At 52.2% G+C, this 16,295-nt stretch overlaps 1 protein-coding gene across 2 annotated transcripts in view; it reads left to right on the top strand.

Moving 5' to 3' along the window:
* The window catches only part of SLC1A7 (solute carrier family 1 member 7), a 46,089-nt gene that overhangs the window by 22,479 nt on the left and 7,315 nt on the right, over positions 1-16,295 (top strand). Inside the window, exons 3-5 of one of the 2 annotated variants that reach the window (XM_024739289.1) lie at positions 3,202-3,417; positions 12,347-12,389; positions 14,506-14,728. In XM_024739289.1, coding sequence (XP_024595057.1) covers positions 3,202-3,417; positions 12,347-12,389; positions 14,506-14,728 — 482 coding nt within the window. The remainder of the gene's footprint in view (positions 1-3,201; positions 3,418-12,346; positions 12,390-14,505; positions 14,729-16,295) is intronic. The other variant, XM_024739290.1, reaches the window with a different exon arrangement.

Below are 16,295 nucleotides of genomic sequence, written 5' to 3'. Positions count from 1 at the left end.
TCTGGGAGTGGCCACCATCTCACGCGGAATCCAGGCCCTCCCCGCACTTAGCTCCCGTTCTGCTCGGCCTCTGCCATCACTTGCGGTCACCCTGGCACTGGCGGCACCAGCCTGGGGAGGGGAGGGTCTGCTCTGTCATACTGTCAAGCAGTTCCTCCCCAACCGCTCCCACCTCGGCTGCTCTCCTTTCTCTTCAGCCAGTAGAAAAACCCTTTCCATTCTGCGGGCGGGACAGACGTTCCACAGCGGAACTGCTCGTGTCCCAGGTGATGGAATTCTTTCCATTTATTCATCAGCCCTCTCCCTCCCAGAGCCCCTGTGTCCGGGGTCCACTCCTGCTATATCTGGAACCTGCACTCCCTTCCTTACCACATCCGCTCTATCCCTGAGCTGCACCACCCCCATGTTAGACCTCTTCTTCCTCAGAGTGGCCTTCTGAGGAGCCCTTTGCCCCTTTCTGAGATCTGATTTTCATCTGCACCCCTCTCCTGCACAATCCCTCAAGCATGTCTATGTTTATCTGGACCACAAACCTCGAGAGGGGTCTGTGTCACAGGATCTCCAGGGCACCCTGCAAACTATCTTGTACTCTGCTTTCTCCACTTGACATAAAATAGGAACATCTTTCCAATGACACCATCACTTCTGATGGCTGCTTAGAAGCCCACTGCATGGCTATGCTGTAACTTTTAATCTAATCTGCCTTGATGATTGAAGTTGGTCCCAGCTTTTTGCTTTACAAATACCACTTCAGTGACCCTCCCTATATACTTTGTTTACTTTGATATTCTCAGATCTAAGGACTTCTTAGTTCTCCCTTCTCAGACATGCAGCAAATTCTGCTAGATGTGTGTTACCCCATTCTCCCCTGTGTGCCCCTTGGCCTGGCGCTCAAGGCCACTCCTACTCCTGAGCTCTGTCCATCTTTTCTGCCCCATATCTCACTCTACCTCACATATGCCTGAGCTCTGACCACATTAAACACCACAGTGTCCCCACACTTTCCAGCCTCCCTGTTATCTTCTGGTGTCCCACTGCCTGGCACGTCTGCTCCGTCTCCAAATCTGCCTCATCTTCCAGTGCCCCTTCCTCCACGTAGCCTTTCCTGATCCTCCTAGCTACAAGTGATCCCTCACTCCTCTGAATAAAGATAGCACGTCCTTGTCCCCTCCCTTGTGGTATTGATGCAAACACCTTGACCCCTGGTTACCTGAGTCCAGTTCTGTCCCGAGTGTCCATGTCCATCTTCTTCCCACCCCCCGCAGCAGCCAGACCAGGAGTTACTTGAGGTCAGGGACTGATTTCTGATTTCTTTCTGTGGGCACAGGGCGTGGCACAGAGTGGGCACGTGCTAAAGGACTGAATAACTACATGGATGAAGGAGGACAGGCCTGGAGCTGGGGAATGAGTTCCGGTCCAGCTGGCCACTAGTGTCCTGTGTGACCTCGAGCAGGGCCTCTTCTCAGGGCCATGGCTTCCCTGTGACCTGAAGTAGTTGGACTTGGCTGTGAGGAAATTCTGTTATGGTCAGAGGCCTGTTTGGCCCTGGGCCGAGGTGCTGGCCTTTGTGTGGGGATGATCTCTCTCATGGATGATGTTGCAGGGTGGCCCCCATTTCCCCTGGCCACACAATCTCATTATGAGCCCTTCAGGATTTATATCTAAGACCCACCCTAAGCCCATCACTAACATATGGTGTCCTGGCAGACAGGCATGAATGGAGGTTGTAAACATTGACTCATTCATTCATTCATTCACTCCTTCATTCAGCAAACTACACTCCAGCAGTGTAGTTTGGTTCTGGCTCTGTGGACCCAGCATTGAATCAGACCCAGGCCCAGCCCTGGTGGTGCTTCCAGTAAATAGTCAACAGTTTAATGAGGTGGGGCTGGGACAGAGGGCAGCACAGAGGCCCTGGGAGCCCAGAGAAGGGGCCTTACCCCTGCCTGATGGTCAGGGAAGGCTTCCTGGAGGAGGGGACCCTTTAACTGCATTTTAAAAGGGGAGTGAGGCTTTGCCACAGCAAGCAGGGAAGAGCAGGGTGCTCACAGGCAGCGGTTACCGTGGGGTGCTGGAGAGGCTTTCTGTGCTCAGCCCTGATGCTAGATGTAGCCTAATGATAAGAGGAGGTGGATGGGGAGAGATTATCTGCTCTTGTTTACATGATTAAAACCAGACAAATACTTCCTTTATCTGAAAGAATGAAAAGGCTTTGGGGAAAAATCCTTTTGGCAGCAAAGTGCAAGCATCTCCTTAGCTAATCTCTTGCTCCCCACCTGCCCCCATCCCCCATCCCCAGCCAAACAGTCATGAGAAAAATAGCTCCAGGGCTGACTTGCTCTGGTGGGCAGAGAGCCAGGGTCAAGGCAGGCGGGGAGTGGGGAGGAGCCAAGAGGAGAGAGACCCACAAGCCTCTCCATACAGTCTCGCGAGAGGAGAGTCTGGGCCGGGGCACTAACCCAAGACGGCCACAGGGTGGCACCTCTCAAGGAAAAATCTAACCATGGCCCCATTTTTTAGATGCAGATCCTGAGGCCTAAAGATGGAGGAGTGACTTGCTTGCCTGGGTCACATAGCCAATGGGCAGAACTGGGACCAGGACCCAGGTCACCAAGTCCCAGCCCAGGGCTCTAACTCACTCGCTCATTCACTCTCACTCATTAGTTCATTCAAAAGCCTGCAGTAACCACCTGCTTGGTGGCAGGACAGAGAGCTCATGCTGGGCACAAGGGGCCCACAGAGAAGTCAGATCTGCTCCTCTTCTCACATGTCCTCAGTCTGATGAGAGCGACAGACAGTGACAGTGACAACCAGGGTCATGACAGAGGAGGCCGGGAGCTGTGGGACCCCCAGAATGGGCTCCTAAAAGATTTCACCCAAGAGGAGGCACTGAGCTTGGTCTTACCTGCTGGGTAGGATTTGGGCAAGTGAAAGGAGGTACTAAGAGGACACCAGATATGGAAAGGTCTAGAGGTGTGAACGGGCTCGGCTGATGACACTGGGCAAGGGGGAGAGAGCAGAGCAGAGAACAGAGAGGCTGGATGGAGCCTTGGGGACTGGATTAGTGGGGGGGATCCCCATGCCTGCACATTCCCTGGAACGCTGTGAGGGTGCTAGGCAGAGCCAGGAGGGGGCGAGAGTGGGTACACCTGAGTGCCTGGCCTGCCCACCCACAGACGCTGACCCCTATCGCTCTCCCAGCTTGATGTCCGGCCTCGCCTCCCTGGATGCCAAGACCTCCAGCCGCCTGGGCGTCCTCACTGTAGCGTACTACCTGTGGACCACCTTCATGGCAGTCATCGTGGGCATCGCCATGGTGTCCATCATCCACCCGGGCAGCGCGGCCCAGAAGGAGACGACGGAGCATAGTGGGAAGCCCATGATGAGCTCAGCAGACCCCCTGCTGGACCTCATTCGGTAACTCCTGCCGCCGGCACCCTGCTTGGGAACGCCATGCCTGGGCTGGGGCTGCTGACCTCACAGGCCCAGCCCCGCATGTCACCCAGGGGGCAGAAGAGGGTGTGGGGATGAGGTGCCCAGGGTCTGCCCTTGATCACTGATGGTAACAAGGGGGGCAGCCACAGAGGCCACTCTCTGCCCCCTCAGCCCCCGTGCCTCCGGCTGGGCTCACACTGAACTGTCCACCCCCATCAAGATGGGATGAGTGGGAGGGCACAGGGGACACAGGAAGGGCATTCCCGAAGAAGGCAACAGCTGTGCAAAGGTCCTGAGCTGGGAGGTAGTATTATGGGGAGAAGTTATGGCCCATTCAGTGTGACTGGAGCTTGAGATGTGAGCGGGGAGTGGACAGTCATTGCTGGAGAAGTCGGTTGGGGCCAGACCATGAAGAGCATTGGGAATCGGGCCCCAAGTTGCATTTTATCCTAAAGGCCCCCGGAAATGGGTTTTAAACCTGGCAGTAGCATGTTCAAACTCAGAAGGCTCCCTCTGTCCGCCAGAGTGCTGGTGGACCGGAGGTGGGGCGCATGGCAGGCGGGGAAGACGGAGGCAGGGACTGGGCCAGGCTGGCAGCCATGGGCCTGGGGGAAGAGGGAAGACTGCAGGCTGCTCAGGAGGTAAAATCAGTCTGCAAGAGACTGTGAGAAGGGGGGAAGGGTGGAGGCGGTGGGAGTCTGATTGAAAGGGCGTGAAGGTCTCTGGCCTGAGCACCTGAGTGGACAGCAGCGTGGTCACAGGACCAGAGGACAGTGCTGGAGCAGGTGCGGACCTCCTGAGGGAGGCGTCAGCTGAGGGTTGGCTGGTGGATCTGAATCCTGTGGGGAAGTCTGAGCGGGAGATGGAGGTTGAGAGAGCAGCAGGTAGAGGTGTTAGGGAGGCCCTGATGGCAGAGGGGTCTCCCAGGAGAGTGTGGGTGAGGACAGCAGGGCTGGGACAGAGCTCGGGGAAGCACCACACTGGGAACAGTTTATTGGGCTCAATAGGCTGCCCCATTAAACGTGCTCTGGGGGCTCCTCTGGTCCCTCCCATTTTATCACCAATTTCAGATATAAGAAACCCAGTCCAGTCTAACAGTAAAACTCCAGACTCATCCAGTTTAAAGCGAATCCTGTCCTAGCCTTTTGCATCTGATTCAGACGTGGAAAGCTGGAATGGGAAGAAGGTCCTAGCAGGTTTTGCCCTCTTTCTTGCTGCACCTACTCCCCTGTTGCTAGCCCCGGGGGTGGCGCAGTGAAGAGGGAGAGGGAGTGAGCTAGAAAGGTCCTCCTTTATGGTAGTGGGGAGAGCCGGGGTAGCTGCTCCCTGGTGGTTTTTCTTCAGCGGAGCTTTTGCGGGCTCTTTGGGGCCCCTCGTATCACTGGTGTCTCTCACCTGTTATTCCCTTGACTCAGGCGCTCCCTGCGCCATCTGGCTGCTCACAGTACCCTCCTCAGGCCTGACCTCTGGTCAGCTCCTCTGCTGGGGACACCTCCCCGCCCCCCGCCCTGGTGATCCTCTTAGGCAGTGTCCCTTCTGCAAGGTCCGCACTGGCCCGTGAAAAACACACACATCCTTGCTGGAAACGCAGCCCTCTCCCAAGGCCTTTGGACGTGAGTCAGGCACCAGCCCCTACATACCTCAAATCTTAGGGGACACCGCCAAGGTCTCCTGGCTTAAAGTTAGGGAGAAGCACTCCTCTCGTCCTCAGCATACAATCTCTCTCTCTCCCTTTCCCTTTCTCTTGAAAAACCCTCACCCTCTGCATCAGTTAGCTGTTGCCGTGTGACAAAACATCTGAAGACCTAGTGCCTCAGGACAACAACCAGAAGTCTACGGGTCAGCTGGAAGTTTCTGCTGACTCGGACTGGCCTTAGCTGGGCTTGCTCACGTGTCTGCAGGCAGCTGGCTGCTCAACTGGGGAACAGCTACTCCAGGGTGACCTTGGCTGAGATAATCCAGCTGGGCTCCACCTGGTGCCTCATCTGCCCGTAGACCAGCCTGTATTTATTTCATGGTGGTGAGAGGGTTCCAGGAGAGAGCTAGCATGTTCTTACGAGGAAGGTAGAAGAACAAGAGAGGCAAAGAGAAACATACAAGTATTTTTCCAAGTCTCTGCTTTTGTCAAGTCTGCTAACATCCTATTGGCCAAAGCAAGCCATGTGGCCACGCCCAGACTCAGGGTGGGAAGGGTTGGCAATGTGACAAGGCAAAGGCATCCATGAATGAGGGCCTTCAGTGCAATCAAGCTACCACTCCCTCCATTTTCTCCATTCTCCAGGTTCTTTTTATCCTTTGAGATGTGTGGTGAACCAAAGATCACAAAAATACCTGCAGTTTTGTTCCTGTTGTGTGGTTCTCACCCACAGGGTCAAGAGCCAGAGAGACCCAGGCAAGGTCTATTGTATCTACACTTACTTGCCTGGTGATTTCATCTAGTACCATGGCGTCGTACACCTTCTGTACACTGATGCTGCTGAATTTTGTTTCCAGTGGAAACCTCTCACCGGCACTCCAGATTCTTACATACACTTGTCTAAAGGCATCTCGAAATTAGCACATCCAAAGCTAAACTCTGGATTTTCCCCGTAGATCTGTCCTTTCCTCAGTCCTGCCCATCTTAGTCTGATGCCTCTCTTATTCTCTCATATCCTGCATCCAGTTTGTCAGCAAATTCTGTCAGCTCTACCTTCAAAATGATATCTTAAACCTTGCCCCTTCTGTCTCCCTCTGCCACTCCCACCATCGCACAGACCACCATCGCCTCTCACTCGAGGGTCCTGTATGGTCACCTGCTTTCTCTCTGTTTCCCTACAGTCTGTTCTCAGCACAACAGCCAGAGGGATCCTTTAAAAACCTGCGCGCAACCTGTCACAGGTCGACAAAATCCACAGTGCTCACTATGGCCTACAGGCCCGTCATGATCCCCCCACCATGCACAGGTTGGCCTCTGACCTTTGCTCCAACTCTCCCTCCCCTCACTCCAGCCTGCTGGCCTCTGTGCATGCCTCCAAACGTGCTTAGGGTCCCGTCTGGGAGCTTGGTCTTCCTCGCTGCCTCTGCCTGGATGGCCCTTCCCTCCCTCCATTGACACCGCTGCCGTGTCACCTCTTCAGAGGGGCCTCCCAGCCTCCGTCAGCCTCTCTCCTCATAGCTTGGATTACTACCTGACACTACCCTATCTGTGTATTTCTGTATTTCTTTTTCTGTCTCCCCCACTGGAATAAAATATGCTCTGGGAGGGCCAGTTAAAAATCACCCCACTGTGGGCTTCCCTGGTGGCTCAGTGGTTGAGAGTCCGCCTGCCAATTCAGGGGACGCGGGTTCGTGCCCCGGTCCGGGAAGATCCCACATGCCGCGGAGTGGCTGGGCCCGTGAGCCGTGACCGCTGAGCCTGCGCGTCCGGAGCCTGTGCTCTGCAACGAGAGAGGCCACGGCAGTGAGAGGCCCACGTACCGCAAAGAAAAAAAATTAAAAATCACCCCACTGCATTCCGGAGCCTAGAACAGCAACTGCACGGCAGAGGTGCTGAGTGTTTGCTGATTGCCTACGTGGGATGCAGGGGCATCGGTGAAGCCGCAGGGTTTGAAGCTTCAGGAAGAAGCACCAGCACAGGGAGAGTGGCTGAGCACACGAGGCGCGAGTCCAGGTTGAGCCCCAGCCGCGCTGGAGGGCTGTGTCCAGCTGCTGGAGCAGGAGGAGAACCAGGAAAGCCGACAGCCTGGAAGCCAAGGGAGGAGGAATTTTGAGAAGCTTCATGTCTAAGATGCACTATTTCTAAGATTTGGTGACTATGATTCATCATTTCTTGGATCCTATGATTTGAAACAGCCTTTCCCTGTGGTGGAAGGATTGTTGGCGCTTGGGGAGCCCCGCCCTCCCCAATGGCCTCCCCTGCTTGGGGGCTGAGGGCTCTGGACCCGACCCACATGTCAGAGTCAAATGTTCCAGGAGGAGTTCCTGCTCTCAGTTGCTTTTCACGTGGTGAAAATCTATCCTTCTGGTTTGAGGTTTTTCCCCCAGTCGCTCTCAACCCTGAGCAAGTTATTTTGCAAAGCTGGGTGGTTGGGCATCACTGACACCATTTCTTAGTCAGAGAGCAGAGCTGCAGGGGAGATCACATGCTTCCTGCAGGGAAGCTCGTCTCACCTCTGTGTGGTCGCTGTGTTGCTGCAGGCAGACCAGCCCCCTCCCGGGGCCTGTTTCCCCCGTCGGTTTCAAGATCCCTTCTAGCTCTGTGGTTCCGAAACACAAAGGCCTAGAGGCCAGTGAGGAGGCTTCTGGGCACAAGCAGAAGGTTCTGGAGGTGGGTTGGTTCCGGGACGAGGTTGGAAGGACGGTGCAGAGCTCAACCTTGCAGACCTTGATCCCAGGTGAGGGGGTGGCTGTTCCACTCGAGAAGGGGGAGGCCGGAGGTGAGTTTGGGAAGGATGGATTGGAGCAGGGTAGCATGGAGTGGGCAGGATGTGCCTGGAGGCATGGGGACACCCTGGGAGCGGGTGCAGTCACTTTCGTTCCATTCAGCCCACTTTTACTAAGTAACTGCTCAGGGCAAAGACATTGTGCTGAGAGCCGGTGGGGAGGGAGAGGGGGGAAATACAGGTCCCTGCATCCAGCTGACAACCATCTTAGGACAGACAGACCAGAAGAGTGCCCTGGACAGCTACTCTCTGCGACCCTTTCTAGCTCTGACATTCTGAGAGGCCGTGCAGAAAATGAGGACACCAGCGACGAGGGTACCAGCGGCCCCCTCACCCTTGCTCTGGCCCAGAGCAGTTGCCTACCAACTAAGAACACAGGACCAGGGCAGGGAACTGGGAAATGGAGGCAGGTGTGCCTAAGGAAAAGTCAGAAAGATGAGGGGTCCAACCGAACAGGGAAATAAGGCCCACTGCATCCTTCAGGGAGGGAAGATACGCGTCCGTCTCTCAAAGATGATCCAGAGGAACACAATAGGCCATGTCCCTGGATGACTCTCCAAGGCATGAGTTCATTTCCCAGGGCTCCAAGCGGGGGTTCCAGAAAACTGACGTCTGCTCACAGAGCAGCCTCACAGAACAAACCCAAGCGGAACACCAGTCAGAGCTGGGCCCCTTCTTTGTTTTCCAATCTTTCAAAAACACCAGAGAGATTAAGTAATGACTTGGGTCTATTTATAGCTCCCAGTTACCCGCTCAGGGATTGGATGAAGCTCTTGGGAGCTGTGCTTGGAAAGGAATAATTCCCACCTTTGGAGCTTGGATTGGGGATGGGGGTGAGTTTGGAACCGTCACAGTGGGAACTTACAAATAGTAAGTGAGGTGGACCGTGGCCTTGCCCCAAGAGATGTGGGGGGGGTGGGGCCCAGGGCAGAGTGTGTGTATACTTGATGGGCTTGGCTGCCAATGTCTCCCAGGTACATTACGTCTGCATTTTACGTAACCACCACCGGGAACACAGGCCTCATGGGGCAGACAGGAAGGCTTCCCGTGGGTCTTCAAAGCCAAAAGAAAATGGTGCATATTTTTTCATTTAATAATCAAAGGTATACTTCTTTATTAAAATCTGAGGGTAAGTTCATTGAGAATTAGTACGACCACATGTATTAGGAAATGCTTTCGGCTGCTACTTCACAGAAACCTGAAGCAGCAGAGGCTTAAGTAAGGTAAAGGCCTGCATTTTCTCCCAAATAAGCAGACCAGAGGTGGCAGCTCGTGGTCATCAGGAGCCCGTGCTCCCTCCACCTTGGTGCTTTGCTGGACTTACTAAGCACTTGGCTTTTATCATCAGTGTGTCTCATGGTTCAGTATGGTTGCTGAAGCTCCAGCTATTATGTCCATGTTCCAGGCAGAAAGAAAAGAGCTGGAGGAAAGGACCAAAGGGTCCTGGCTGCATGGGCATCTTTTAAAGCTTTTTCCAGGAAATGCCACCCAATGACTCCCACTTACATCGCATTGGCCACCCCTTTGGCAAGAGAGGCTGGGAAACAGGGCTTGATGGCAGAGCCTTTTGGTCTCTGTAACATGCCTGGGTTTCTGTTGGTGAGTAAGGAGAGAGCATGGAGACTGGGTAGACAACTAGTCATCCTTGCTGCAGCACATAATTTAAATTATTGTCATTTTAAAGGAAGCTGTAGAGAGATGTATGTATGAGGTATAAGTTCCATTCGGTTTCTTACATACGGCCTTTTGAATGCCCTTGGTTTCTGCTCATGCTAAAGCAGCCTTCCCTCTAACCACTTTGTCACTCGAACCTACTGGAAGTGTACCCAGGAGACATTTTCAAACTGTTACCACGTGATGCAGTGTGGGCCTCCTCCACTCTGGTCAGGAGCGCCCAGGGCCGGTGGGTCATGCGCTCCGGCAGGCTGTGTGCCTGGCGTGACTTTGGCTCTGTTTGCTGTCCAGAGCCCTGGCAGGCAGCTGTTATTCTGGTGGCAGAAATCTGCTTACCACTCATCAAAATACAGCCTCACGTGAGCTGCTGCGATCTCAGCTCCCGACCCTGCTTCTTCTCTCCCTTGTGACAAAGCTGAAATCAGTGGGGAAAGCCAAGACCATTCTCTACCAGTTTTCTGCCATGGTAGCTCATTCTAAGCCCTCTTTCTCCTGCCATATGCTAACCCTGAACCTGTATTTTAGCAACAGTGAAAAAAATGATAGTTTCTGCTTCCCAACAGTGGCTGCCAGGGTGTAAAGTTAAGAAAGAACGCACACTCATACTCATGTGTATAACTCCATGCATGTGTGAGCTGAGTCTCGCAAAAGGAGAGACTTGCCGAGAGCAAGAGTGAGCGGGACGGAGGGTCCAGGTGAGCACGGGGCGCATGGCCTGTTCAAGGAAGTGCCAGCACAGGAGCAAAACTCCTTGTTAGCATCTCTGGTTTAGGTTAGATTCCTAAAGCAGATTATAAAGGCAAAGACCCTCGCCGTGAACTGCAAATTGCTTTACACAAAGTTTGCTGCCAGAACCACGTGAGGGAGTCACCAAACAGCCTCAGCAGTGGGTACTGTCATTTGAAAATTTCTTTAACAGTTTGATAGGTGAAAATGTCTTTTTCAGTGAAGCCGAACACTTTTTTTTTAATGAGGTTTTTTTTTTTGGCTGCGTTGGGTCTTCGTTGCTGCGCGCGGGCTTTCTCTGGCAGCGGCGAGCGGGGGCTACTCTTCGTTGTGGTGCGCAGGTTTCTCATTGCGGTGGCTTCTCTTGTAGCGGAGCACGGGCTCTAGGCAGGCTCAGTAGCTGTGGCGCACGGGCTTAGTTGCTCCGCAGCATGTGGGATCTTCCCGGCCCAGGGCTCGAACCCGTGTCCCCTGCATCGGCAGGCGGATTCTTAACCACTGCGCCACCCCGAACATTTTTTAAAAGGTTTTTTGGCTACTTATGTTTTTTTTTTCTTCTGCAAAGTGAATAACCTGGTCAGGACGTTCCATCATTTTTCTATTGAGGTATTAATGTTTCTGTGGTCCATTTATGTATGCAGCAAATATTTACTGAGTGCCTGTTACGTGCCGGGCACTCTTCCAGGTGCTGGGGACACGGCGGAAAACAAAACAGAGATCCCTGCCCTCCAGAGAGCTGATGTTCCGGTGAGAAAAGACAGACAGTGAACATGGAAACAAGGTCAAGATTTGTAAAAACTCTTTAAAGATTTAGGATGATAACGCTTTGTTTTATAGTTTCCCCAGTTTGTCATTTGCTTTATTATTTTATTTGTATTGTAATCTTAGAGAGCTTCTCAATTGTTTTAGCTTTTGATTTTGGCATAATTTTAGATTTATAGAAAAGTTGCACAGATGGTAAAGAGAGTTCCCAGCTGTGCCCGTCTTCCCCTGATGTTAGTGACTTACATCTAGCACATTTGTCAAAAGTAAGACATGAAATTAGTACACACTAGTAACTAAATTGCTTCATTGGATTTCACCAGTTTTTTCACTAGTGTTCTTTTTCTCTATTCCAGAATCCAATGCAGGATACTAAGTTGCACTTAGGAAATTCTTAATTTTAATGAAGTAAAATCTATTGATTTTGTTCTTAGAATGTCCTTCCATATCCTGAGATCTGATAAAACATTAACCTGTGTTTCTTCTAGATTTTTATGGTTTCATTTTTTAAATTATTTATTTCTTTAAGCCATCTGGGATTTATTTTGGTACGGTGTACATAAAGATCTAGTTTTTATTTTTCTGAATAGCTGGTTATGCAGTTCTCTAGAATGAGTCCTTCCTTTCTTCACTGATTTGTGAAGCAACTTCTATCAAATATGAAATTACCTAGATGTCCCAGGTTCTGTCTCTAGGCTACAGGTTCCATTACATTGATTTTTCGATTGACGGCTGTGTCAGTATCTCACCGTTTTGACAGTTACATCTTTATAGTATGCTTTCACATCTGGTAGGACAAGACTTCTTCCTCCTTTAGCTTTATGAAAATTATATTAACGAGAATAATGATCCCATTTATGTGCCAGGTCCTGTGTTGGGAGCCACAGATAAGACATGAATGACCAAGTCCCACCTTCAAGGAAGCCAGTCTGTGGGGGAAGCAATCATGTGACTAGTGCCGTCCAGCAGCGTGCTGGAGCATAGTTGACCCACAGGGCAAGGGCTGTGGAGTCCACCTGGAGCAGTCATAGAAGGCTTGGCCTCTGCTTGATGGGAGTAGGAATCAGCCGGAGAAGTAGGCAGTGCATTTCGGGCAGAAGGAACAGTGGTCAAAGGCCTGGAGCTGGAGAAGTATGCAGCGTGTTTTGGGAACCTTATGCAGATGGTGTTGGAGCTTTAAGTCCTGGGATGGGGGTGGTGGGAAGAAGTAAGACTGCATAGGGAGGTGGGGCAGGATCATAGAAGCCCTTCACTGCCAAGGGAAGTGTTCAGATGACCCCAAGGGCTCTCCTATCCTGGAATTCTTCAATTACTGACTCTCTTCCCAGGAACATGTTCCCAGCCAACCTGGTGGAAGCCACATTCAAACAGGTGAGTGGGTCCCCGGACGATGGAGAGGTGGGCAGGCAGGGCCAGCCTGGGCCCGGCTAAGGAATGACAGGCTTGCCCAGCCAGTCTCCCTGTCCCTGGGGTTGGGACGCTAGGGAGAGGTGGTGGGAGGACCTGGATCCTTAGAGCCTCCTGTGGCCACACTCCTGCCCTGGGTTCCAACTTTTCATGAGGAAGAATTATGAGGGTGGAGGGAAGCCCCTGCTGAATGCCTGCTCTGCCCTCGTTTACACCCATGCTCGCACACACCATCCCCTTCAGTCCTCAAAACAACCTTGCCCTGGGGTAGGGCCAGCCCCTCTTCTGGACGAGGAATCTGAGGCTTAGGAGGGTTAAAGGATTTGCCCAAGGTTATGTCACTAGAAAATGGCAGAGCTAGTAGGTGAACCCAGACCTGTCTGCGTCTAAGCCTGTTTTCTCTTTCTTTTTAGAATAATCCTTTCCCCCTAATAAAAACAGTAATAACATTCACTGTAAAATATTAGGAAAATCCTAAAAAAATATAAAGCAGAGGATAAAAATCACCTGTAGTTCCAGCACCTAGCAATAGCGATAGTAGAAGGTATGTTTCTAGTCTGTTTTCCTCTGCAGAAATGTTTTTAAAAATAAAATGAGGATCATAGGACATATATGGTGTGCATCTTGCTTTTTTCCCCCCTCTCCCGTTATATCATGGGTACTTTCCATGGTTATTAAATGTTTCTTAAAAATACAATATTTAGTGATGATGCAACTGTTTGGCTCTTATAAGGCTGGCTATAATTTATTTGCCCATTTCCCCTTTCAGTGGTTTTCCAAAACAAGAAATTATGGTAAACAACCTTGTACACCAATCTTTGTCTGCACTTCTAATAATTTCCCATTCTTTTCCTCTTCTAAAATGTCAGCCGGTTGGTTGACTCCATCCAACGAGCATTTCCTATCTTCTTCCCTATGCTGGGGCCCTGTATTGGGCCTGGAGACACAGAGGAGGTGGCTGAGGGTTGTGGAAGAGGTTCCGAAATAAGGAGCTGTGAAACCCTGAGCTAATCACTGTATCTTTCCTAACCTCCTGGGTCTTCATCTGTGAAATGAGCCAGGTAGTGAAGGTCCCTGAATGCTAGGCTAGGGAGTTTAGATATTATTCCAACAGTGATGGGGAATTATTGAAGATGTGAGAGAGAAAGAGAGAATATTGCTCTACTTCACTTCCCTGCCTGGAATGCCCTTTATCTTTTGGCAAACTCCTACCCATCCTTCAAGGCCCAGCACAGAGTGTTCAACGTTGGGATGTTGATTACGATGGTGATGGTGATGGTGGTGATAATAGCAGTAATGGTTACAGAAGGCTTACCATGTGCCACACCCTGTTGTCAACACTTTACATATATTGTCTCATTTAACCTAATGAGGTAGATTAACTATTAAGACCCCATTTTACAGATGAGGGAACGGAAGCACAGATCCTGAGTGGTTCCCTTTTTCCCCCACTAGAAGACTTGCTTTATTGATACTGTGGTGTTGGGAGGATAGGAGCCCTTGTGTGGACTCCTAGTACCTGAGGAATGAGAGGAAAAGACTCAGGAATGCCCTGAGGGCTGAGGAGGAAAGGTAGGTGACTCTGTCACTCAACTCTTCCCAGCTGGGGCCTCATCTCATCAAGAAAGCTCGGGACAAGCTGAGCTTTTCAAATAGAAAATCCAAGTTTCCATCAGTGGAAGGCAGGGCTGGCTGGCTGTTATGGATGGATAATGGATGGTTGAAAGGGAATAAACAGGTGAAAGGAGGATTATCCAAGTAGATTATCCAGGTAGGAGATGGATGGATGATTAGAGAGGGTCCCAGGTGGGTGTAATGAGGCATAGAAAGAAGAGGGAAGGCGGGATGGAGGGAGGTGTGGCTGGGTAGTGTATGGACGGATAAAGGAATCTGTTTTATTTTTGGTAAAATATTGATAATAATTGACAATAATCCCTGTCCTGCCTATGTCACAGGGTTATTGTCAATCAAATAGTTCATGAGTGGATACAAATGTGCTTCCGAGATGTTCTTATTATTGTTGTTGTTGATATTAATAACAACACTTGGACTCATTCCGGGTTGGGATGTCGCCCAACAGTACCGCACCAAGACCACCCCCGTTGTGAAGTCCCCCAAGGTGGCACCGGAGGAGGCCCCTCCTCGGCGGATCCTCGTCTATGGGGTCCAGGAGGAGAATGGCTCTCGTGTGCAGAACTTCGCCCTGGACCTGACCCCACCGCCCGAGGTCGTTTACAAGTCGGAGCCTGGCACCAGCGACGGCATGAACGTGCTGGGCATCGTCATCTTCTCTGCCACCATGGGTATGTGCTGCCCACCCACCCCGGTGTGCTGTGGAGCCTGCTCTCCTTGCATTTATCCCTCCCTGCATCCCTGCGTCCAGTAACCTGAATAGCCTGGAGTCTCCCCATCTTCCAGGTGGTTCCTTCCTTTCCTTTCCAAGGGAGTGGCTCATGTCCCCATTCCATTGGGGGGGCAGGGGGTATCCCCAGCCGGAGCTGATGTTCCTCACTCGGAATTCCCCATCCCTGGGTGCTGTTTGCCTCCAGGGGTGTCGGCCCTCCCTGTGAGAAGAGCATGCCTCTAGCCCCATCCCAGCGGCTGTTTATTTAAAGCCCTCATTCCTCCCCTCAGCCCTCAACCACGGGGCCTTCTCTCTGCAGACCTGTCTGTGCCATTTCTTGGGGCCCCCTGACCATACCCTTCCCTTTGCTACTCTTCTCTGGGTCCCCAAGGCCCACCACAGGCTACTTACCAGGAAGCTGGTAATGCTTAACTTGCACAGGCCCCTTTTGGGGCCTGTAACTTTTTTCCTTTTTTTAATTTTGTATTCTTTTTCTTGAAGAGGTCCACAAACTGTGTAAGCTTCAGATCCCACAAAACCTCTGGATACGCCCCTGCCTGCACGCCCATGGCCACCCCCACCAATGTATGCATACAACCTTCTCCCTTCTTTGGAGCCTAGGAAGTCCTAACCCCTCCACAGCAATCTAGCTTGTCCTCGTCCTTTTAGGCCAGCCCAGGGGTCATCACGAGTCTCACTATAAAATCACATCAGCCCCCCGTCGCCCCAGCCCCAGACCTGGGAGGGCCTCTCTGGCTTCCGACTCCTCTGCAGGGCTTTCTTCTCAGTGGAAGGCCTCCCCATCCTCCTGGATTCTCAGCCAAGGAACCTGGGGGTCACTTGCTACCCCGCCTTCTGCCTCAGCCCACACCCAAATCCAGTCAGGCCTGCCTCTGAAATCTCTCTCCAGTCTGTGCGTTTACCTTCGGCGCACTGCCCCAGCCAAGGCCGTCGTCATCTCTTACCTGGTTTCTGCAAATGCCGCCTCAAGAGTTCCGTGTCCCGGTGTGTCCTCCACACGGGGTCACTGAGTCTCCACGTAAAGCCTCCACTGGCTCCACTGTACTCCAAGAGGGGTCCAAACACCGCGCGCGGCCCGCAGAGCCTGCAAGCTCCGGCCACGCTGCCCCCTCTCGTCCTGCTCACTTCCCCCCCGCCGCGCTGCCCGCCAGTTCCCGGAAGGCGCCTCCCGGGCCCTTCCCACCTCCCTCAGCCTGGCTGTTGCTGCCCCTCCCTCTCCCCTGCACCTTTCTCATCCTTGAGGGGCCTCTGCATAAGGTGCCCTGTGTTACTCACATGTTTGACCCAGTGCAGTTATGTAATTGTTTGTGTGACTGTTTAACGGCTGCACGGCAGCTGTGTACGCTCCATGCAGGCGGAGACAGGGCTTGTTCTCCATTTAGCCCCATAACCTCCACGGGACTGGCTGGAACAGGTGCTCAGTAAAATCTCCCAGAGAGGGCTTCCCCGGTGGCGCAGTGGTTGAGAGTCCGCCTGCCGATGCAGGGGACACGGGTTCGTGCCCC

This window comes from Neophocaena asiaeorientalis, unplaced genomic scaffold (assembly GCF_003031525.2).
Source record: "Neophocaena asiaeorientalis asiaeorientalis breed wild unplaced genomic scaffold, Neophocaena_asiaeorientalis_V1.1 scaffold138, whole genome shotgun sequence".
NCBI lineage: Eukaryota > Metazoa > Chordata > Mammalia > Artiodactyla > Phocoenidae > Neophocaena > Neophocaena asiaeorientalis.
The sequence above is the reverse complement of the archived record's forward strand: the minus strand, read 5'-3'. Positions and strand labels throughout refer to the sequence as shown.